Below are 23,187 nucleotides of genomic sequence, written 5' to 3' on the forward strand. Positions count from 1 at the left end.
TTGCGTATGAATACACAGGCTATTTTCCCCTTCCTCAACCATACAGCCCAACCAGAGTACTGAGGTTGTTCCCTCTCCAAATAAAAGCTTGGGTTTGGTACTCTGACCAACAAGCAAGTGGTGAGTATATGTGTCACTTGCTTCACAGGACTTCTCTGTATATACCAGGATCCTCTGTGGTTGCCTGTAAAAAGTGACAACTGGCTGCAGCTGAGGACTGCTCTGCCTTGAATTGCCTCCCAAGTGCTTTAGAATTGAGGTGGGTGTGGGAATGGCCCCAGTGGAGTGAGGTCATCTGGTGTTACTACCAGGCCAAGAGGTGCACTGTTCCAGTGCAAACGTCAAAGACTGTTCCCATAGCCTATATCAGCCCAGAAGGGATGTTACTCGGTTGGACCTGGGGTCCACTTACTCCAGTCTCCTCTTCGGAGAAAAAGGTGAAAATAAGGCAAGCCTATAATGATGCTTCTGCAGACCATGGTGCTGCTCTATGTAATGTCAAAAGCAAGGCTGCATCTCTTTCTTGGATTGCAATCTATCACTAACTACTGAGATGGTGACTTAAAAATTTTGTTATCCAATTAGCTTTAGCATTTACTTTGAATAAATAAGTTTTGTTAAGATTACAGGCACACCAGTAGTATAAAGTCATAGTCATTTTTGAGACCTTTATATGAAGATGTTGGCTACATGCCATTTGTGGTGTTGCCCCTCAGTGGATTAAAATGTAGACTGGGGGGGCTTGCAAGCCTAAGCAGTAGGCTGTGTGGGAGTAGCAGGATAGGAGGCATTTGGATGTCTGGCTCAGCATGAAGCCTCTACTTAACAGTTTCCTGTCTCTATGAAAGCTGAAGCAGAAATTGATGGTGGAGTAATGGGAATCATTTTTGAGGGGAAAACCTATTAGCTGGAGTGTCCTGAATGACTACCCTTTTCTTCTCCCTTATGCTAGTGGGGTCACAAAAGAGTGTAACAGATCTTTATGACACTCAAATTCATTTTTTTTTGGTCCTGTCTCTCTCTTGAAACGGTAAAGAAGTTAAGTTAGTATTGTGCTGGTTTTTTAAACCCTTCTCATATAAGATGGCAGTATTTTACCTCTCCTTGCAAATGGAATTTTGAATCTCACAGCAAGAGTAGTTTTTAATCCCTCATTGCTGATTGTGACAGCTGTGTTATCATGTGAAATACAGCTTGTCTTCCAGAAGTAAATGGTCTGCTTTCATTACTTGGGTATGTGAAACTCGTTTTAGTGGCATTTAACTACCACATAAATCATGGGTCTTGATCCTGAGGAGCACCCTGGAAGACTAGACTCTTGGCAGAAAATGGATTCTTTCTGCAGTTTGAAAGTGGTTGCTTTTGGTCTGTAAATGAATGGGTGATATGGTTAAATCATATTGCTTTGCATGTACCATGCAGAATAAGAGACTGTTACTTTTTTTGTGTATGCTTACCTTAGAAAATTCTGAATTAACTTGTGTACGGTCTTCTCAAGACCTCTGGCAAACATACCTTATCCATGAACTGCTTCTTAGCCTGCTTGGATTAGTTGGTTTTAAAAAAATAAATTGCAATACTTTTACGTAAGTCAGAGGTTCAAACTCATTGGTTATTTTGAGATATTGTCTCAGGCTATTTGAACTCTTTAGGAAGAGGTGACCCAAATGCAGAAGGGTGTGGAACAGCTTGCTTGTGAAAGGGTGAGCTATTTTACCTTTGAAGTCAATGAGCAGGCATAACTGTAAAGTATGAATGGAAACAGCAGAGCTGCAGAGCTTCAGTCTTGCCTGTCCTTGTGATGGAAGAACTGGGGAGGAAAGGCGTCCGGGGGGGCAGGGCAGGATTTGATAAATGAGGCCAAAAGTTAGAAAATCTGTAGCAATTAAAAGGATATCCTTTCCATGCATCATGTAATTAGACTGTGAAGCTCATCTGCTACAGGAGGTTGTTGAGACTATGAATTAAACAAGATTAAAAAAGGAATTGGACAGATGATAGCAAGTACAGATTTTTCTAAATATCTGTATAAATTAATACCCACTTTAAAAATTGATTGTTAGGATTAATCCCCAAATCCAAAGCTTATGTCTGATTAGCAAGCAGAAGGAAACTTGACATGTTCTTGCACATTCTTCTGGCTCATGAGATACTGTCAGAGACATGATGTTAGGTAGGGTTGATTTAGTATCCAATTTCCTGGCTTTTCCTCCACATGCTTGTAAAAGGAGGCTAGGGAGATTCATGGCTACTTAAAAGAAAAGTACAATATTTCATTTGCTTGAGTCCTGGATAATCCATAAAAGCAGTTTTAGGGAGTAGGGATTTTAACATTAGGATTTATAGCATTGCTTGTCCACATTGTGTGAATGTTTGAGAACTACAAATTTAGTGTTGTACTTGTTCCTGTCTATCACAGCTTCTTCTAACATTTTAAGTTTTTCAGTCCAGTTGGTATATATGCCTGGAACTGTAGTTTCATTTCCATTTTAAAATTATGTTGCTTTTTATTTACTTTCTTGCCAAAACCCCCTCAACCAACCCAAAACCTAAGTAAACATGTCTTAAGTTTCCACACTTCTCTATAATAAAGTGCCTTATTTCTGAAACTTCATGTCCAGATTTTAATGTATTAATAAGAAAAAACTTTACCTTTCCAGGATGGCCCCACCAAATTCAGTTTTTTGGAGCTTCATCCCCTGTAAATGGGCAGTCTTTTGCACAAAGTGTAAAACATCCATACAAAGATTAAACTATGCTCAGATACTGTATTGCTATATTACACTTGTAACAGGTCATATTAGAATTTAACTTTTGTTTTATCATTTACGAGGTGATTTTAGGTGTAAACCTGCTGCTTTGTAGGTGTGTTACAATTTTGCTGAGGACCTGTACTTACTTCAGAGTTTAAAGAGCAGAGTAAGCTTTAATGCTTGCAAGTGCTTACGGGAATAAAGAAGTTAATAGATCCTTTCGAAGGAGAACAAAAAAAGATGATTTGATCCTCATCATGACAAAAAATTCTTGTATAATTCACACTTTACTGCTTCTGGAGCAGTCGGCCTTCTTAGTCCCTAAGCAATGGGCATGAGGAACTGAAACGCCTGTTGCTGACTCGCTGGGGGTTCTGCTGGGTGCAGGGAAAGCCTTAGGACTGAAGCAATTAGATGCAATCCAACAGTCGCACTTTGATTGTAACAACAGAGCAATTAACCCATCATTTACTTAAGCCTTGAAGGTGTGGTTCCCAGTCGTGGCCTAGACATCTGTGGCAAGTGGCTTATCCTTGCTGGGAGTTTGTAAGCAGTTGGTCAAAGTACCTGAAAGCTCAAGAAGAAATACCAGTTTTCTTTTCATTTCTGAAAGATGGCACAATCCATTTATTTTTCCTTACACATGCATTTGAGCAAGACAAGGTGAATGAGCAGTGGCATCAGTCAGCTTCAGTAATAGCTTGCAGAGGGGTATTGGAAAAGGTATTTGACTCATATTTTTCCTTCTGTTAATGTGGTTTCAATTTTGCAGTAGTCATGAACAAAAGGTGCCTGACAGTCCGTGCAGATCTGATATTTGAATTGTTCAAGATAGGGTTTGTAGGAGGTTGTTGTACCATCAAGACCCATTCTCTGTTTTCAATGCTAGTATTTTACTGTAATTCTCTACAGCTTTACTTGTATTCTCCCTGAGATCTTTAGGGGATAAGGATACTTCACGCTATAAATAGTGTTTTTTGTTTCATAGGCTTGATTTATTCTCAGAGTAAGCACAGCAGGGTCCTGTGAGGAAGATTATATGTTGGATTTTCATAGAGTGCTTCCAGAAGGAGTTTGAGTTCAAGTCAGAGACTGCTTTTGGTGAAGCATTTATAAATAGATTCCAAGAAGTTAATTTTCCTTGGACATACTCCTCTAACATAATTTCCAAATAGGACTCAGACGTCTGAAAAACAAATAAAACATTTGGACCATATCTTCATTCCACAGCTCCGTGATATCATTGTTGCTTGGTGTGTTAGTGCTGTGGGGGGAGCAGAGCATCCATATTTCTGGAAAATTTTTGTAGAATTTAGCTTTCAGAAGCTTTAAAGACGGCAGTGTGTCTCTGCAGAGGTGCCTAGGAAGTTCTTAATTCCTCAGCAAGTCCAGGCAGACTTTTACTGCTTAGCAAAAAGCTAATCTTGACTAAATAGCAAGGTGTTCTCTTCTAGATTTAAGCCCCAGTTCTAAAGCATGAAATAAGTAATAGAAGTTCTCGTTTAAATGGTTAAGATTAGATGATGATGATGACATAAGCAAACACATTTCTGATTGATGTCATTCACTGAGTGCTGCACTGTTGTCAGCTGAAACTAAAAATTCCTGGCAGCAAAATGAAATGGCAAGTTCAGACCAATTAGTCTTACATGGTAGGCAAGGCTAAAACTCTGACTTTTCATGCTTTCAATTGCTAAAAATATTTTTTAAAAATCCCACTGCCACAAGAGTAACTACTGTGGAATGCTCTCAGTGGTGGGGAGTTTCCCACTTGTGTGTGTATGCAGCTGGCTGTGCTACCTGTGGTTGGTTGTAGCTCAGCTTTGCAAGGCCCTTCTCTGTCCTGGTAAAGATACTCAGCACGAGCTGAGTCTGCTCTCGAGGAGTGATGTGTCTGAATGGGAATACCTTATTAGCCTAGACTTGGCATGCTCATTTTTCAGGTATTTTCAATATGTATGATATTACAGGTATTAAAGCTGAAGGTTTGTGCTTTGCTTATGGTAAGAAGTAGACCTGCTTTTGGGTGACTGGAAGATGACCACTGCATTTCATGGCCTCACTGGAAGTGAAGGTGGTCCTTGCCAAGAGGAGAGTATGTGCTGTGGAGTGGACTAGCTGTTGTTCTCTGCGCGTAGTAAAGGAGCTGCATTGTTTTTCAAATAAGCGTCCAAAAAGAAACAACCATGAGGAAAACCTGGCTATCTGAATCCTAAAGGTGTGTCTGCTCTTTGTGTAGATGGCTTAGTTCATAGCCTTGAGGCTGTCTGCTGAAGTAGAATTTACTTGATTTGTCAGACAGATTTTTTGGGTTCCCTGGGTGTTTTGGTTTGCTTCCACAATGAAGGAAATAGAGTGAGTATTCTCATACATTGTCCTCTGAGAATATTTTACTGTTGGAAGACCCTGCTTGACCACATGTGAAGAAATGATGAATGATGGGAGCTAGAGATTGTAATGATTCAAGTGTCTGCAAGAAATCTTCAATTGGACTTATCACAAGTATGAACAGGCAATTCTTAGGAAGCCTAAGTTGAGTTTTGGGGTTTCTTAAGGTTTCAGCATGTTTTTATTGGTTAAATTTTTGACCTTAAGTGGTACCTGTATTATAAATTTTATTAATCTGAAGCGGAGAACTTAATATTGCGGTGTAGTGATGGTGTGGTCAGTACTGTACAACAGTCAAAAGAAACCCAAAAGAAGTCCATGCTCCATGGGGTTTGTGCTCTAAAAATAAAGATGATACAGTTCACATACATAATGGATGATCAGAAGACTTGCTGCTAAGCAGTGTAGTTAGAATACTGATGGCTTTAATAGCACTTTTCATGTAGTGTTTAAAAAATAGTGGGTTTGATATGAAGTACTCCACTTCTATATTCTGTCAGTGGCTTAAAAGGTAGTTTGTAAAGCACTTAGCTCAGATAAGTTCTGAGGAATATCTTTTCTGATAATTAAACCAGTCATTGCATTTCTCATTTATCAGACTTTTTTTTTTTCTTACCGGTGTTCTTTGGGATTGTGCCATGGTAGTGTTTCTCATAGTCATGGCTCTGTACCTGTAACATAGAAAACTAAGAGGCCTTTTAAGTGGAATAAATAATTTTTTATTTTATTTTTGGTGTGTAGACATACTGCCTGAAAAAAACCCCAGCTTCTTGTAGTCTTAATGCTTTTGCTCTTGTTATTCAGATTGTAATACAGGTCTGCTAGGTACCTGAGGAGTTTTACACAGAAGGCAGCAGTGAACAGTCTGTTATGAACCAAGGCTGATAACACATTAGTAGCAAATATGAGAGCCTTGAGTCTGTGCTTTTGAGTTCCCTTGGTCAGCTTGCTCTCCTGGCAACCTATGTGAGATGCAGCTGTAGGACATAATGAAGTAACACTGAGTTCCAGGTCACCAGCAGCCTATTTCAATACCTGTTTTTAGTACAGAGCCTTTTAAAATAATGTTTACTTGATGATTTCAAAGAACAGCTGAGAATTTTTGCAGTAGGCATAACCGGTCTGGTGCTGTCAAATTGAAAAGGGTACACGAAGATATTTGGCTCTGAGATTATTTTATTACTCTTCTGGCTATAAAACTGAATTAGTAAGAAGAGAGTTCAACCTGTCACAGCTTATTGCAGGGATATTTTTCCATTTCATTTTATTGCCCTTGGAGGATATGATTTCTCATTACGATAATTCAGTTAATTAGTTGTGATGTCTCCCTAACACCAAGCCACAGTCACTGTTTTGCTTTTATCAACATTAAGCTGGTGCAGTGTAGCAGTGGAGGAAAAAAATCAAAAGCCCACAAAGGACACATATGCCCTTTAGTTAAAGTGTATGCACCTGTAGTAGGCAGACACTGACATTAAGTAAGTCTTGAGATGACTGATAATCATGTTTGTGTGCTTGTAAAAACTTAATCCTCATGAGCCAAGAGTCGAATGTTATGGCTGGAGATTTGTCACTGGTGGGTTTGCTTTGTTTGAGGGTGGTGTCTCGTTGTACAGGTTTGCTAAAGGATGCCGGGGCTGGATTGTGTCACTCTGCCTGCATTGAGACTGCTTAGGCTCAGAGCAGCACAGGTCTCGTGTTTCAGCAAAGGCAGCTGTTCATCTTTGATCTTTGAGATCCTGACCACTAAAACGTCAAGTGGTTTTAATAAATGAGCAAGTGTCTGTGCATCAGTTTTGCCATGGCAACTGTTGGTAGCCTGTGATGAATATGACAGTTTGAAGTAGCTAAACTGAATGAATCAAAAGGATACGCTACCTTGTAACTAAGTTGGGCTAAAGCCTACAGTCTGGCAAGTAGAATAAGTTAATTGAAAGTGATAGGGTGAAGAGTCTTGAATCAGATGTAGGCATCCTTTTCCCTCTTCCTGGTCTCCTGTAACAGCCTTCTTCCTTCTGATTAACTGTCGGGCAGGAGCATGGTTTTGAATTAGTATAAACTTCTTGTCATACTGCACCTAATATGCTAAGAGTTAATAATATAGGTAGTTTCCAATTGACCTGTTTGTGCTGGTACTCTCTAAAAAAATTATCAGGTATGTGCATTGTTTCAGTGTAGGTTAAAAAAAAACATACTACTTTCTTTAGCACAATGCTCTTTCTCAAATCATTCTTTTCGCTCCTGTACAGGTGTTCCGCAAGGATCTCATTAGTGCCATGAAACTACCAGATTCTCACCATGTCAACCCTGATGAGTACTATGTCTTTGCGGACACGTGGAAACAAGAATGGGAGAAAGGGGTTCAAGTTCCAGCCAGTCCCGAAACTATTCCACAGCCTTCTCTCAGGTAATGGTGATCAGACACAGATCATGTGCACAAAATGTCAACTCAGAGAAGATGGTCTCTCAAAAACAGATTGTCCAAATGCAGTCAGCTTTTCTCTGTTGTTATATTTAAATCTTCAGTGCAGCAGCCTTCAGACATGTTCTTAAGCCACACAAGTGCCAATTTGGAAAACATGTCTGTGGCACTTCAGCCACAGATCTCATTCTGTCTGTACACTGTTATAGTATCTACATCGTGAATTTAAAAAGATCTTTTTTCCAGATTAAAAGCTGTTTTTTCATTTGAGTATGGTAAGTTGAATAAATTACAAATAAACCCATACCTTGTACATGTTACTTAAAAGGTTTCCCTATAAAGCTTGATAGTATAGAGTACTAGGCATGCAGTAGTTACTGCTACCTGCTAAAGTTACTCATTTGTTCATATAGTTTAATTTTGGCTATTGTTGCCAAAGCTTTAACCCATTCTGCCTTCTCTCACCACAAACGGCTGGTTAACATTGTAGAAGTTCAGTGATCTCAGTTTCAGGAGATAGATAAATAGGTTTTTTTCTCTGACACTGTACCTGGACTAGGAAAACATAGCAATGTAATCCTGCAACTCTTCTGTGCATACTTCAACATAGAAATGTTATTGCCAGCATGGTCTTCAAGACAAAGATGAATGAATTGTCCAGTGAAAGTGCTGATGCCAGCATAATTTAATTTTCACTGAGGCCATTGTCAGTACCAAGTTATTAAAAATAAATATATTACATCTCATACCAGCAGTATTATATTAGAAGAAAAAATTGCTATAGATTTGACTGGACTAGAGAAAAGAAAAGCTCACAAGGGAATGAGAGGAAAAAATGATCAGGGTGAAGCAGGAGGAAGAATGGCAGAAGAACATTGTTTGTGTTAACATTGAGAACCCACATTGTCCAGTAAGAATTATGTGGGATACAGCTTGACTGCTGCCTCCTCCTCTTTAATGCCTTATTTTCCAGTTTTTCTCTTTTCCTTGTCCTGTAGAGGGTTAGCTCCAGATAGCATGCAGAGCTGCTCTTGCATGGCACCACTCCATTCTGTATCTCTCTGGATTCCTTTTATATATAGGGCCTTTTGCATTGAATTCAGAGAAAGATTGACCTTATCTAGTTTATTTTTTCCATTCCAAAATCAAACTAGTCAAACACTGAGTTTTATCTCTGAAAATAATTGAGAGATTGAGAATACAAATCTTTTTTTGCCTTGTTTCTTGGATGATTTTTCCCCTTTACATTTTTGCTTGGCATCATAATGTTTCTTACATAACAAAAACAATGGATTGTAATGTGGATAAAGTGTCATTTACAAAATAAGTGTAGACAGTGTATCCCAAATGGAGAGCAAAGATTTTTCCCACACACACAGATACTACAGTAGAATAAATTAACTTTCATGAAAAAGCTGGTATTTTCAAGAAATCGGTTGGTGAGATTTCCTTCTATCATTTAGGAGGAATATAGAACAAAGATTGTAGTGATGTTGTGCATAATACTTCCTGTGGGTTTCAGAAACACTTGCTTCATTGCAATAATAGCATTTGTTAAATTGAAAATTGTATACACTGGCTTACATTTTAAAAAGGTTTCTGTGTACGTAGCAAACCTTGGAACATTTTGTGTGAAAAAATGACATTTACAAAATCTTGTCTCCCTAGCGTGGCTACACTTACTGGATAGTTTAAAATCTGTGAAACACCAGGTTTCTTTGCACTTATAGCAAATATTTCATGTCTTTCAAGGGTGAATCTTAAAAAGCTGTAACTATTTCTTGTTTTATTTTCACTCTAGGGTTGTAGCAGAAAAAGTGAAAGAAGTACTGTATACACGACCGAGGAAATACATCCACTGTTCCAGCCAAGAGCCCACAGAACCAGGTTACATCAACATTTTGGAACTGGCAGAATCTGTGTGTCGCTATGACTTGGATGATATGGACATCTTTTGGCTTCAGGAGCTAAATGAAGAGCTGACAGAAATGGGTAATTTCACAACTCGTTCTAATTTTAAAAGCAGCAGTTAATTTCTGCTGTTTGAATTCTAGTCTGCTTGTGAGGTCTTTTAACGTTTGCTGAATGAGAATTGAATACCAATGCTAAGAAAAACAGGAGATAAAAATGTAATTAAAGTAATTACTTGCTTCATCTGTTAATGTTTTATATTTTACCTGTTGGGCCTAAAAACTTTTTCACATCCAAAATCATGTGCAACTTCTGCAGACTGAAGCAGGAGGGAAAGAGCCACACCAGGTGAAATTAAGACTTCAAAAGTTTAAGGTTTTTTAAGGAAAGCAGATGTTTTCATATCTTAAGTTTGAACGTACTGCTACAAACTCAGAGTTCTGAGGAGCTTGCGTGCTGGGTTCTCAACAGAGTAATTGAGTTTCACACATGTTAGCCCATTTAGAATCAACTAAGTAAACATTCTTTTTCCATGCAAGTTGTTGGTATAGAGGGCTATGAGCAGGAGTGAGCTATGTAAAATAACCTTTGAATTATCACTAGAATAACTATGGTGGAATAACCTGTATGTCTAGTATTATTCCATGGGTGATTGCAGATCCTTTAGGAAGGACAGGTGGACAAAGGAGGGAAATATTTTGCATCTCCTGGATTCGCTGTTACCAAAAAAAAGGAAGAACCTGTAGGGATGTGATAATCAACGGCAGCATTATCTGTAATAGCTATAAAATAGCGGTGACTGAGATCCTGAGGGGAGTGAGGAGAGGAAGTAGTTTTTCTGGTCCTGGACTTCAGGAGAGCAAGTTTCTACTTATTCAGGTAACTGATAGGTGGGATCTGAGAGGCAGCTCTGAAGTGCCAAAGGATGTGGATGTAAGAGGTAGAAGCCAGGACAAACTTCCCAGGCATACAGGAATGCTGTTAGCAAAAGCTGTTAGCTTTTTGGCGGAGCAGATCTCCATCTGTGGAGATTTTCAAAATCTGACTAGATATGTCTCTTGAGCAACAACCTTTGCTGGATTTCCTATTGACTCTGCTTGGAACCAGGGACTGGGCTGAAGCCCTCTAAAGGACCCTTCCCACCTGAATGATTCTGTAAATCTTTTAATTCTGGAAGTGAGAAAATACAGGGGCATGAGAGAGAACAGTTTAAGAGCAGAAGGCACTTTTTAACAGTAGTCATTTATCTTTTCCATCTCCATGTTTATCATTTGTAAAGAGGATTCAGAGTTAGTAGCCTTAGTTAAAATATTAGCCTCTGCTATTAATGGCTCATGAATATCCCAACATTCAAAGGTCTAAGTAAATAGTGAGCTGTGAGCATCATCATTATTTTTGACAATTATTTTGATAAGATGCAGGTGGGAGATTTCTTATAGCTATGAGCATTGTAGGGTTTCTTAGCCTACATCCTGAAGCTGCAAGCCAAGGACCAGTCTCATAGCAAATCCTTGGTCCTTCTTATGCTAAGTTTGATTAGTGGGGAGTGTATATAGCATGTCTAGTGTTCAAGTGAACAGATAGTATGGATTGCAACAGTATATTTATCTACTATTCTATTTTTAAAAACACAAGCAAAAAAATAAAAGCACTTTTCGTAACTGTCATGCTTTAGTAGTGTACTAGATAGCACTGGGTGGTGCAACTTCTGTATCTTTATAAGATATGAAGTATTCTTGGTAAGTTTTATTTCTTAGGGAGTTAGCCTTCAGAAGAACATACTGTGTGGTTTTTGGATGTCATCAGCGTTTCTTAAAGTGATGGAGGTGCAGGAAGGGTTGTATGGGAGCCTCTAGCAGTTACAGCAACTGCTGTCTGTTGTTTATGTTGTAGTGTTTTCTTCAAGGTTCAATCTTGTGGTTTGTGTACAGTTTAAACTTTTACTCCAGTAGTAGTTCTGCTGATATTTATAAAACAATGCTACAATTAGTCTGTGAGTGAAAAAGCTTTTCTATTTTTCTTTTATTTTCAGATGCTGTGTCTACTGCAGTAGTTGCTAGAAATTGTCTTTTTCTCTTCCTGTTTCTCTGACTCAAGCAGAAGCACCTGACTGTCCTCTAATTCCCCTTCCTTTTCTGTGTTGTAGGATGTGGGCCCCTAGATGAAAACACAATGGAAAAGACAATTGAAGTGCTGGAACGGCACTGTCATGAGAATATGAATCATGCCATTGAGACTGAAGAGGGGTTGGGTATCGAATATGATGAAGATGTCATCTGTGATGTGTGCCGGTCCCCCGACAGTGAAGATGGGAATGACATGGTGTTTTGTGACAAGTGTAATATTTGTGTCCATCAGGTTAGTGCCTGCAGAAATGTTGACACCATCCCATGGTCTAAGTTTACCTAGGCAAGTGTGGAATTTGAACTGCTATTCAATGTTAATTGGAGAACTCTGTAGTTTTCTATGTATGAAGGATCATGCAATACTAAGGTGAATTTTTTGACCCCAACAGTTACAGTGGATTAAGTGGCCTAGCTTAGTTAATAGGTGGACAGCTGCAGTCTAACAGGAATGCAAAATGTGGTTTTGGGACTTGCAAGTACTTCCTCTGTGACCATAAGCAATTTTTCCCGTTATGACTAAACCTGCTTTTGAAGATAAACAGAGCAGGAAATACTGGCTTGCCTATTTGTGAGAAATCTAAAGATCACTTGTTTCAGGACTGTCCAAATTTAGCCATCTTAAACCACGTGTGGCACTTTAAAGAGTGATCGCTTTTAGAAAGCATCAGCACCTGCGATAACCATGCTCTTGGTCTGAATGTTGCTCACATTTATAGTGTTTCAGAAGTAGCTAAAACTTTACACTGACTGAGCTCAGTGTAGTCAGTCAGAGGTATCAGAAAAGGGATATGAATCCTGTGGTTTCTGTGCATCCTGTTCTGGAAGGGGGTTTTGCTATGAATTGAAAAGAGACCAAGAAGGTTTTTTTAAAAATGTATTTTTCTACTGACTGCAAGCAGTACTCAGAAAACATATCTGGCTGAAAAAGGACCTGTCATCTCCTTACTCTCAGCGGGCTGGCTGCCAGCCCAGCTGCTTTCCTGATCTGATTCACTGCGTGAAGCAGCCACGTGAACCTGAGTTGCCAGCAAGGTGACAGGAGTACAACCGGCATCTGGGCTGCCTGCTTCAGTCTTTGCTTGTGCCTGTTTAGAAGTAATGATGGATTTGCAGTCAAAGGCTCATGGTTGCCTGCTGACAGCTGAGCTTGAGCTGATGGTCTGTTGCCTCCTTGCCCCTCATTCTTCCCCACGCTGAATCTGCCTGAAACCAACTGGGGAACATGTCTGGGCTAGAGCTAATCCTAACAATAACAACAACTCATCTGATTTTTAATCTGGATCAACTTTGGTTGAACAAGTAGCCTCAGGTCTGTTTGTCATCACACAGTTAGGAGGTGGAGGGCAGGAGGAGTGTGAGAAAATTCCTCCTTTGTGATACCCTCTTGTGCTGGCTCAAACACGTTGTGAAATTACTGGTTTGGTAGTCTGGGCATCCTCCTCTTATTAGTTGGTTTAAATTAGAAAATAGTTTCAGTCCACTTCCGACCCCCTAAATGTGATCTTAGGTGTAATGCCACTTCTGCTATAGTAACAGAAAGAATTCTGGTGGGAATGTACCACAGAAGAGGAAAAAAACACTTGTAAAATTTAGATTACAGCTCCCCCTGTTGGGCTTTTACAACAATTGTCACATAAAAAAAGCATTTAGGTTAGTCAGTCTTGCCGAATTTAATTCAGGAAAGTTCCCCTTTCCATAAGCCTGACATAAATGTGCAGTGTTTTATGATATTGCTTCATATTAAATACTGAGATCTTAGAAAGATGAGAAGGTAAGTGTGGTAATTTTATACTAGATTTCATCTGAAAAAATTTACAACTGATGATCCTTTTCTGTTGAGTCTTCCAATGTTACTATTCCCAGAAATGGTGAGGTTTCCTCTGAAATCCACCCTTTTGATAAAACTTTTGTTTGGAGTGCTTGAGTGGAATTAGGCCTTGGTGGCAGCCGGTTGTTTCAGATACACTCAGCTTAATAGGTGTGTGTGTAGGTACAGTAGGATCCATTGTGATTCCATTAAGAACCATGAGGAATTTTAATTGGAAAGAATTTTTTAAATTCTCAATCCTAGCAAAACTTAAGAAATTTCTCATTTTCTACATGGTTAAGAGCAATACTTGGGATATAGGCATAAGACCTGGCACCTCATAATTTCAGTACATGCTATAATTTTTGTTGCAATATTATGTAAATATTTGAAGTATCAAACAGTGCATAGAACCGTAGCCACAAAAGTAATTTAATGTTGCAGGAAACTTCCTGCAGTCAAACAGCTTATATCCCTTCACATCTGAATAGAATTTTGTTGGAGTGTAAAGTTTTTAGCAGAAGGAAATTGTGATTTTGAAAAGTACTGAATGCAGAAGCTAACTTAAAGAAATGTCAATGTTGTTTGCTTTGGAAATTTAAAAATCACCAAAAGAAGAAACCGAAGGTTCTTAACACCAGGGCTGTTGAGCAGTCACAATGGATATGTTTTACAGTGAAAACAAGTAATACCAGCACACATTCTAAAAAGAAACCAGGGTAAAAAGATTGCTTTTGAGGCTGTTTATCTCTTTGATCACTTGACTCATTTTAAGGTGAAGAAATCACAGAGGGATTAAGTGAAGGCCAAATTGTGCCTTTACTTTTTGAAAGCTTTGCTCTGTATGAATATTAATGCTTGTGTGTGAAATAATTTGCACATAATGATTTCAATATCTGTTCTTCAAGGCGTGCTATGGAATCTTAAAAGTACCCGAAGGGAGCTGGCTGTGTCGCACCTGTGTCCTGGGAATACATCCTCAGTGCCTCCTGTGTCCCAAAAGAGGAGGTGCCATGAAAGCTACCAGGACAGGGACCAAGTGGGCACATGTGAGCTGTGCTCTTTGGATTCCAGAGGTAAAAACCTCATTTCTGTCTCTGTCCTCCTCCTTCTCGTTCCCTTCTCTGCCTTTTTATGTTCTCCTGATTTTAGGTATCTGTCTGGCATAATACTGGGCTTTACTCTGATGGGTCTGCACAGTCTGTGAGGACCGGGAGAGAGTCCAGCTTATGTTCTACTAATGAGTCACTTTGTCACCTCCATTTACTCAGCAGTCACTTCTTAGTGACATTGCGGTACCTGAGTGACCTGTGAGAAGGGGTTACTGATGTAAGCTGCATCTTACAAATACAGTTTTATTGTCTCTTATTTTTGATAAATTTGTGTGCTCAGATACATGTATAATTTGCACAAATACCTCTACTTTTTTCTTTGTGTTGTTTTGGGCTTTTTTTATTATTTATTTAAAGAACCCCCCTTTGCATTATTTCTTTAGGATGTATGCTAAGATTTGCAGCTAAGGTTTCTTTGAACTAAAATTTTTCTGAACAGTGGGGGAGATGTGACCTTTTATCTCTGTTATATTTTATACGTAAAGGCTTTTTTGATATATCTGTGTATACATATATGGAGAGTTTCATAATGAAGTTTTACACTTCATTTTGAATCAAGTTTAGCATCACAGTATAATTCTGTAAAATGGAATGTTCACTTGGGTATATAGAGTTTGCGTTTAATTTTGCACTTGGAATATTTATGCTTTCTTTCTGGTAAGATTCACAGATCCATTTTGGTGAGTGATTTAATGTGAGGCAGTAGCCAGATATGTCAGCACTGTGACATCAAGGATACCGTATTTTCTGAACCTTCTGTTCCTAAGTGCAGCCAAGCCTCATGCGTGCAAAACTTTGAGGAAGATGTTGGGATTCTGGGTCTTTTTTTGACTTAGCAACTAGATGCAATCTGTAATTCCTAGCTGTCTTGGGTATATATCTGCTTTTTAAGGAGGTTATCTTTGAAGTTGCACTCTTCCTTTTGGGCCTCCTTGTAGTTCCTGGCATCTCTTCTACCTTCAAGGAGAAAGGAGTTGAGAAAGAAAACCCATAGATTTATTTTCAAATTAAAAAAAAAAATCTTTTCTCCTCCTGTACTTAGGACGTGACTTGGCTGGAAACTTTCCTGACTCTGAGCAGACTGGTTTTCCTAAGAGGTCCTTTCAGTGTGTGATTGCCTTGCTGTTCTCACTAGTGGAAGAGGAACAGCGAGGTTTGGGAAGCAGGTGACAGCAGGGCAGGAAGCACACACTGGCTTCCTGCCTGTCCACCTCCCTCTGATGAGGGAGAGAAGCCACTGGGAGAGTACCCAGGTGGGAGAACTGGAATCCGGCTTCTTCCATAGCCCATTCAGTAAATCCCAAGCCTTGGGCACCTCCTCCCCTTCGCACCAATGCCAAGTGTGTTGGGTGTAGTGAGGAGATGGTACCTGCTAGTAGGGATAGGAAATGCCTCTTGGATTCATTCTATCTCTCAGGCTTGTGCATTGTCACTTGTAAAACAATTCAGTCACCAGAGAAACCTTTGTGAATCTTTGCTAAAACAGCACATCAGTTCCTGTCTGGAGAGTCACTGTGGCTTTACATGCTGCAGGGGGGAAGAAAGACCTAGAGATTAAAGACCTATGTATGGATGCTTTAGAGGAGAATGTGTATTCTCATATTTTTCCTCTTCCCAAAATAGTAGCATGCTAGAACTCCCCAAAAAGAAACAGATTAATTATAAAGTCACTGTCATTTCCTCTTGTGGCCCTAACAGAGTAGAACAAGGCATTATGCAGAGAGGAAGGGGCTATAAACATGTCTGTCTTCTAGCAAAAGGTTCAGAGAGGCTTCGTGAGTCACCAAGTGTAGTCTAGCATTGTTGCAGTCAATTGCAGCAGGTATTTTCCTTCATTAACTTATGCCTTCCTTGTGATTTAATGGTGTTTAGAGGCTTTCTTGACCCTCTCTTTACTGATTAGGGTGTTTGAAGATTTTTACTTTCCAAAGCGTGCTCATTGTTGGTTTAAAACCATTTATTCTTCTGCCTTTACTGTCCTTTAGTCTAAATGTGTGGTCTATTTCATGTTTTCTTAAAGGCATTCTTCTAAATAAGAAAAGGAAACACTGATGCCAGAAAACCTATACTGAGTGTTTTGAAATTCCAAGTCCTTCTCTGCCTTAGATAACCCATTACAGTTACATCCTCTGTCAGTCAGTGTGATGTTAGCTGAAGCAGCAAATGATAACCCTCCCAGCTGTAGAGGAAAGATAAAATTTACTATCCTGTTGTGAGTGGCCACGCTCGTGGCACTGAGCTGCCCTTCCCAGCCACTGACATAGACCTGCAGCTGTTGGTGGCAGGTTAGAAAGGAAGCAGAGGACAGTAGGGGGGATGATCATGTGCATGACAGTTGCAGATAGCAGGCTTCACAACCCATTGCTTTCACTTTCGCACACTCGTAAAACTTCTTCGGAGTGTAGCAGTCAAGATGTAAGTCAAGGTGAAGAAATAGAGAAAACAGCTACATCTTACAGCAGATGGATCATTTCTGCCTTGGGGTGGCAGTTTTTGGGGAATGAAGAAGTTGGCCTGTCTGCTCTCTGGATCCTCTGTGAGTAGTAAAGTTCAAACAGACTTTGCCTTGACTTCTCTCTTTGAATATCAGAAACGTGCAGATGGCACGAGGCCAGTATAAATAAATTGCACCTGACTCTGTAAGTGCCTCTTTGTGCTTTTACAAAGTGGGGTAATACCAACAGCCAGCATTACAAGCTGAATGGGCAGTATTTCCAATATACATGTTTCTTGACCTCATGAGTCTCCTCTGGGGAAGGAGGAGGGAGAGCATTAAAGAGGGCAGAGAGGGACAGGGAGGAGGTCTGTGTCAATTGCCAAGTCCTGCTGGGAAGCACAGTGGAAGCTGGTATTACTCAGTCTCCAGAAGAAATCACTGAAGATTCTGGTTTCTTTTTGAAATGAATGTAGACAACCTGACAAATTGATAAAATCCCTTAATTCCCAGAGGAAATCTTACCTCTTAGCGTAGTGGTAGCAGTCAATCTTTGTACAATATTGTTTCAGAAACACCTGTGTGACTTGTAACCAGCTCTGTTTTGAGCAAGGTGAAGTTAGGTTCATGAAAGGCTCTTTCCTTTGGGAAGCAAAAAAGCTACATTTGATGATGTTTAAAAGTGCTGGACATGATTTGTTAAACTATAGGCATTCCAGGGATAGCGTCGTCACTTTTCCACCAGTTTACAGAAAGGCCACAATAGGTTCAATTGCTTCTCATCTCTACCTGATGAGGGCATCACATATTGCCTTGTGTTCTCCTTCTTGTCTGGTAAAAGCTGAACCCTCTCTAAAGCATCTCACTGTCTTCCTAATGAAGGCTTTCAGAAGTGCCATGCAGCAGGTTGACTATATTCCAGAAGATGTGGGCTTGCAGTTGGGAGATGAGAGGGTGAAGTACTGTAACAAACATATATCTTATTTGAGTCAATTTATTCATTAATTCATGAACTGCTGGTCAGCTGTTTTTTTTAAATGTGGAAATGATGAACGAAGTAATTTCTTGAAAAGCTGTTTTTTCCAGCTACTTAAATGATTTTTAAAGCAATGCATGATAAGGAGAGTAGCAAAACTACTCTGAGCATAGCAACTATGACTTAGCTCTGCTATCTTTGGGTAAGTCTACCTCACTGAGGAGGTCTGCTGAAGCAAAGCCTTTCCTCCTCGGGGATTAAGCAGGTTTTAAAATGAATATGTGTATCAAGTCATTGATGGTGTACCCCCAAAAGGAAGCTGGGAAGTTCCACTTTGTCTACTAGCTCTTGTAAAGTCACCGGTTTAATTATCACGTGTTAAACTAATTCATAACCTGGATTTCCCTGCGTGACTCTTACTGTGAAGGTAGTCTATGAAAATTACTGTAGCATAATGCTCTTAAGTTTTCTAAAAAAACCAAAATAACTGTTCAAATCTCAGCCTTAACTGGTTTTTTTTTAACTAACGAGCTTTATTCTGTCTCATAGTGCCACAGAGCATGACCTAGGAACCTCCTTTCTTTGAATTCTTAGGTCTGGCCCCTTTGAGAAGAAGCCCCTCTCCCACCACAGGAAATACAAGTCTGCCCCTGTTCAGGTGAATTGTTTCTAGGAAGTGTGGAGAGCTTCCTAGCTAGTATTAGCATTTTTGTTTGGCTTCAGACAGGTAGCCTTGCAAAGCACACAACTGCTTCTTCAAAAAGTGCTGTGTAACTGTCGAAATGCTTGCTTCTGGAGACTGGTGTTCTTGGGACACAGTTATCCCACTGCAATCTTCTGCTGTGTGCCATTCTCATACTGGCCCAGTTCTGCATGTTGATCATTCAGAGCTGGCCAAGTTTTTGTTTCTTTGCCTTGGATAAATCCTGTTTGTCAGGAGTGGCTCAGGCATGTCTAGAGATATAATTTATGTCTGTTTTGGTGTCCTAAACATGGAGGACAGTCCTTGTTTCCCTGTACAGACAACAGGCAGTTGAGAAACTTCCATCACAATGGATATATGGAAGTTAGTATAACAAAGAACAGGAAAAGGTATTCTGTGCGCGTCTGAATTTTTTTCTTTCTTTTAGTAATAACATCCATTATCTGGTCTACCAGGGACAAACAGATCATCCAGACTAAGTATGTGAAAACTAGCACAAGAGAATATATCGTGCTTTGCAGTAAGAGAAGTTTGTTGTATTCTTTCTCAAGTTATACTTGATGCAATCTGTAGTTAGGAGAGTGTATTAGGATCATGTCTTGCAGTGGGAGTGCTTGGTGGAGAGGCAGAGCTGGGAATCGAGGCTTTCCCTGGCTGCTGACTGATAAATCCGTTCTGCCTCAAATTGTGAGCTGGCAGAAGTGGACACTGTAGCAGATCTGGGGCTTTTATAGAGGGAACTTTTCGGGAAAGCGTTCCTATGTTGTTCTGAGTAGCTTGTATTTTGGTCCTTTTTAAGTTACATCTGTGAAATGGCACAGAAAACAAACAAAAACCAAAAAAACCCCCAAAACCCCACAAGGGAATGGAAATAAACTTAAGTACTTACCACTTACTGCAGTCTCTCAACAGGTTGTTGTGGTTTAGGAATGGTATTCCCCAATTTAGTGTTCCCCCTGAAGCACTCCAAACCATGTGCTGCTTGCTCAATCCCCCTTCCTCCTGCTGTGAGCTGGAGCAGAAAATTGGAGGCACAAAGGTAAAGATCACTGGTTGAGATGAGAACAGTTTACTGGATACAGCAATGGAATATGAAGAACAAACAGTAACAGCTATGCTCTCAGCGACAGAAGGAACTGACAATACCCAACTGCCATGCTTACCCTAACTGAAAGAGAGCCCTTCCCCCCATCCCCAGAAAATGATGTGAGGTGGTTAGAAACAGGACATCATCCACCCCTCATTCTGTACAATCTACGTCATACCCAAATCCTACACCTTATAACTATACTATATATATATATATATGTACATATATTCCAGCATGTCTGGCGCAGCAGCACTCAGTGGTGGTGCAACTTCATTCAGGCCATGATAGAGCACTGTCAGTCTCCACTCTCCCGTGGACTTATGCTGGCTATATAGGACTATTAAATGGTGAGTGAGTCTTGCTGACCACTCCCTGACTCTCCAGTTCATGAATCATCTCATGGATGGGGGTCACGGAGTCCCGGTTAGTGTGGTATTGCACTGTTGTGGTAGCGCTTGGTACTTTGTTGTTCTTCGACCCTCAGCAGTCCTACAGTGGAAGGGTCATCTGAGAGATCAGGCAAGGTACTCAGCTGTCTAATTTCTGTCTCCACAGCAGCTATCCCAAAAGCCCAATGGTGCCCTTAGATTACCACAGAGGTAATCTATGCCAAGGATACATAGGGTCTCTGGCCAGTCACAGTGGGAGTTTTTTGCCAATCATTCCCAGTCAAGCTCACTTCAGCTTCCAGTACAGTCAACTGTTGTGATCCCCCATCACCCCAGAAATAGAGATAATTCTGCTCCTACATATCTTGCTTGCTTGTTTTTATTGCCTTGGTAACTGTTTTCCATGCTGATTTTTTTGTTTACAGGTTAGTATTGCTTGCCCAGAAAGGATGGAGCCAATCACAAAGGTGTCTCACATTCCACCAAGTCGATGGGCTCTAGTGTGTAGTTTATGCAAACTGAAAACTGGTGCTTGCATTCAGGTACGTACTTGTCCTGTAGTGACTCTGCAGGGTAAATCTGTGTCAGAAGGGCAATTTTTGTATTGCATTTTGTTCTTCCAGTGTTCAGAGGTGCTTTACAATGCAGATGACCACTGAGTAGATATCTACTTCTTCGTAGCTCTTTTCTATCAAATTAGTTGACTAGCACAGAGATTTAGGAATTAGCCTGGATTGCCTTCCTTTCAATAAGGCTGAGATGTCTAAGAACCACTACTGTGTGCATCAGAGATGGACAGAAAACTCCTTCTGTTGAACACTTTGCGAACAAGAAAATACTAAATCGGGTGAAGCCAACTTCAAAGGTATCAACAGATATTTTTAAGACTGTGTAGAAAATAGGGTTTTGTAGGGATGGACTTTCATGTAATTAAGATAATTATGTCCTTCTTTTCTGGTTTGTTGTTTTTCTGTTAGTAACTGAGGTCTTTTGTTTTGTTTTGTCTGCAGTGTTCCGTGAAAAGCTGCATCACTGCCTTTCATGTCACCTGTGCCTTTGAGCATAGCTTAGAAATGAAGACTATCCTGGATGATGGGGATGAGGTCAAGTTCAAGTCATATTGTCTAAAGCACAGCAAGAACAAACAGAATTCGCTGCCTGATGTTGAGGAGCACCCCAAGAGCGTGTCAGAGCAGAAGCAAACAGAGAGCGAGAAAACGAGTTTACGAGCCCAAAAACTCAGAGAGCTGGAAGAAGAATTTTACTCATTAGTTAAAGTGGAGGATGTTGCAGCAGAGCTGGGCCTTCCTAAACTTGCTGTAGATTTCATCTACAATTACTGGAAATTAAAGCGAAAAAGTAACTTTAACAAACCATTGTTTCCTCCCAAGGAGGACGAAGAAAATGGCTTGGTGCAGCCAAAAGAAGATAGCATTCATACTCGCATGAGGATGTTCATGCATTTGAGGCAGGACCTAGAGAGGGTAAGAATTTAACTGGTAAAGTTTTGAAAAACTATTTGCAGGTGAGCAAGGTCTTTGTGGATGAAAGTGGGAGTGGGGAAAGCAAAGGGTGATGATTTTAAAAATAACTATTTAAAAGATTAAAAAAAAAAGTAAGGCCTTCAACTTCAGTCTTTTGATATGCTGCACTGCCTGCTGCAGACTTTCAGAAGTTGTCCTCTCTCAGTCCAGTGAGAGATTCAGTGCTTCCTGACTTGCTTAGAGGTTATTCCTTTATGTATTTTAAGATGCATGTTTCTGTGCACAATGTACATATTTGGTAATTGACTCTCTGATTTCAACTTGAATTGTGTAAATGTTTAAAAAAAAATGAGGTTTTTCAGCATTTGCCTGCATGGTTTGGAGTCAAGTAGGTGATATCCTAGGTGGTTAAATTCCATGGGGACTTTTTGGCTCCACACATGCAGAAACAGAATGCTGGGGCTGTACTCGTACCAATTCCCGTGACATCTGATTCAGGAGTCTTAGTCACATCTCTTCCTCTGGTGTCAGGTTGTCCCAGGTAGCAGGCAGACTGAGTAACTCATTGCTCTCTAGACCTAGATGTTCTCACTGCATGTAGCTGCCTTAGGTCCTAGAGCGAATTAGCGGTCTTAACATAACCCTCTGTGTCTGCCACTGCTCGTGGCTTTACTGAGAAGGAGGTAAAGGAAATTATTTTTCATCAGTAGCTAGCTGGGCTCTTACCAGATTGCCAGCTAGACAATAGTTTGGAAAAAAGGAATCCATCAGCAAAAATCAGAGCAGGGATTATTAGGAAGGTGTACAGAGTGCATTTTTCTGGCAGCTGATGGAGGAGGAAGCCAGACTTGTTACCACTTGGAGGCTGCCAATTAGGTTGGCCTGTTGGGTAGTGGTCAGCTGCAGTTTTCAAGTGCTTAGAGATAGGTAGGAAATGTAAAAAATAAAATAGATGTGCTAAATTTGATGAGAAGAGGGGTAGCAAAAGCAGGAGAGAGGTAATAGTGTTGTAAGAAAAAGGGGAAACAGTATTGGGGAGAGAACAACATGAAAATACAGGGAGATGAGTGTTGGAGCCAAGATTTGTACTTGTCAGTGTAACTGTTGTCTTGAATCTAGTCATAATCAATCTCAGATCTTTTCCAGGACTACTTTGGATATGGAACCTTATTTTAAAAAAGAATTAAAACCCGTGCTTCAGATGGAGGGTTGGTATTTTGGGGTGGGTTGTTTTTTGTTTTTCAAGAGACCATTTCAGGCTTTTGTTTGATAAATGTTTGCTTTGCATCAAATTTTGTTGAAATTGATGTACTTATGGAGGTGATTCACATTTTGAAATGCCTGTCTCAAAGTTTTTGAACTTCCCATGCTATAAGATTTTCTACTCTGTTTTATTTTGGGATAAATATAAATTTGGGAATCTTGGAATTTTGTTTTGGGGTGGAGAGGTACCAGTTTTGAACAGGTGGAACTGAATGCTGGGTAAGGTACGTTTGACAGATACCTTTCAACCAACCCCTACACTGTTTCTCTGTTTTGAAAGGACTTTTAGGTGTTTATCAAGAATTTTCAGTGCCTCTTCCTATTCTGAT

General features: G+C 40.0%; 1 protein-coding gene across 1 annotated transcript in view; it reads left to right on the forward strand.

The window, feature by feature from the left end:
* The window catches only part of LOC103765021 (regucalcin), a 66,079-nt gene that overhangs the window by 17,959 nt on the left and 24,933 nt on the right, over positions 1-23,187 (forward strand). Inside the window, exons 4-9 of the mRNA XM_018084145.1 lie at positions 7,391-7,548; positions 9,365-9,555; positions 11,621-11,832; positions 14,316-14,483; positions 20,537-20,653; positions 21,122-21,595. Coding sequence (XP_017939634.1) covers positions 7,391-7,548; positions 9,365-9,555; positions 11,621-11,832; positions 14,316-14,483; positions 20,537-20,653; positions 21,122-21,595 — 1,320 coding nt within the window. The remainder of the gene's footprint in view (positions 1-7,390; positions 7,549-9,364; positions 9,556-11,620; positions 11,833-14,315; positions 14,484-20,536; positions 20,654-21,121; positions 21,596-23,187) is intronic.

This window comes from Manacus vitellinus, unplaced genomic scaffold (assembly GCF_001715985.3).
Source record: "Manacus vitellinus isolate BGI_N305 unplaced genomic scaffold, ASM171598v3 scaffold_7_pilon, whole genome shotgun sequence".
NCBI classification, from domain to species: Eukaryota; Metazoa; Chordata; class Aves; order Passeriformes; family Pipridae; genus Manacus; species Manacus vitellinus.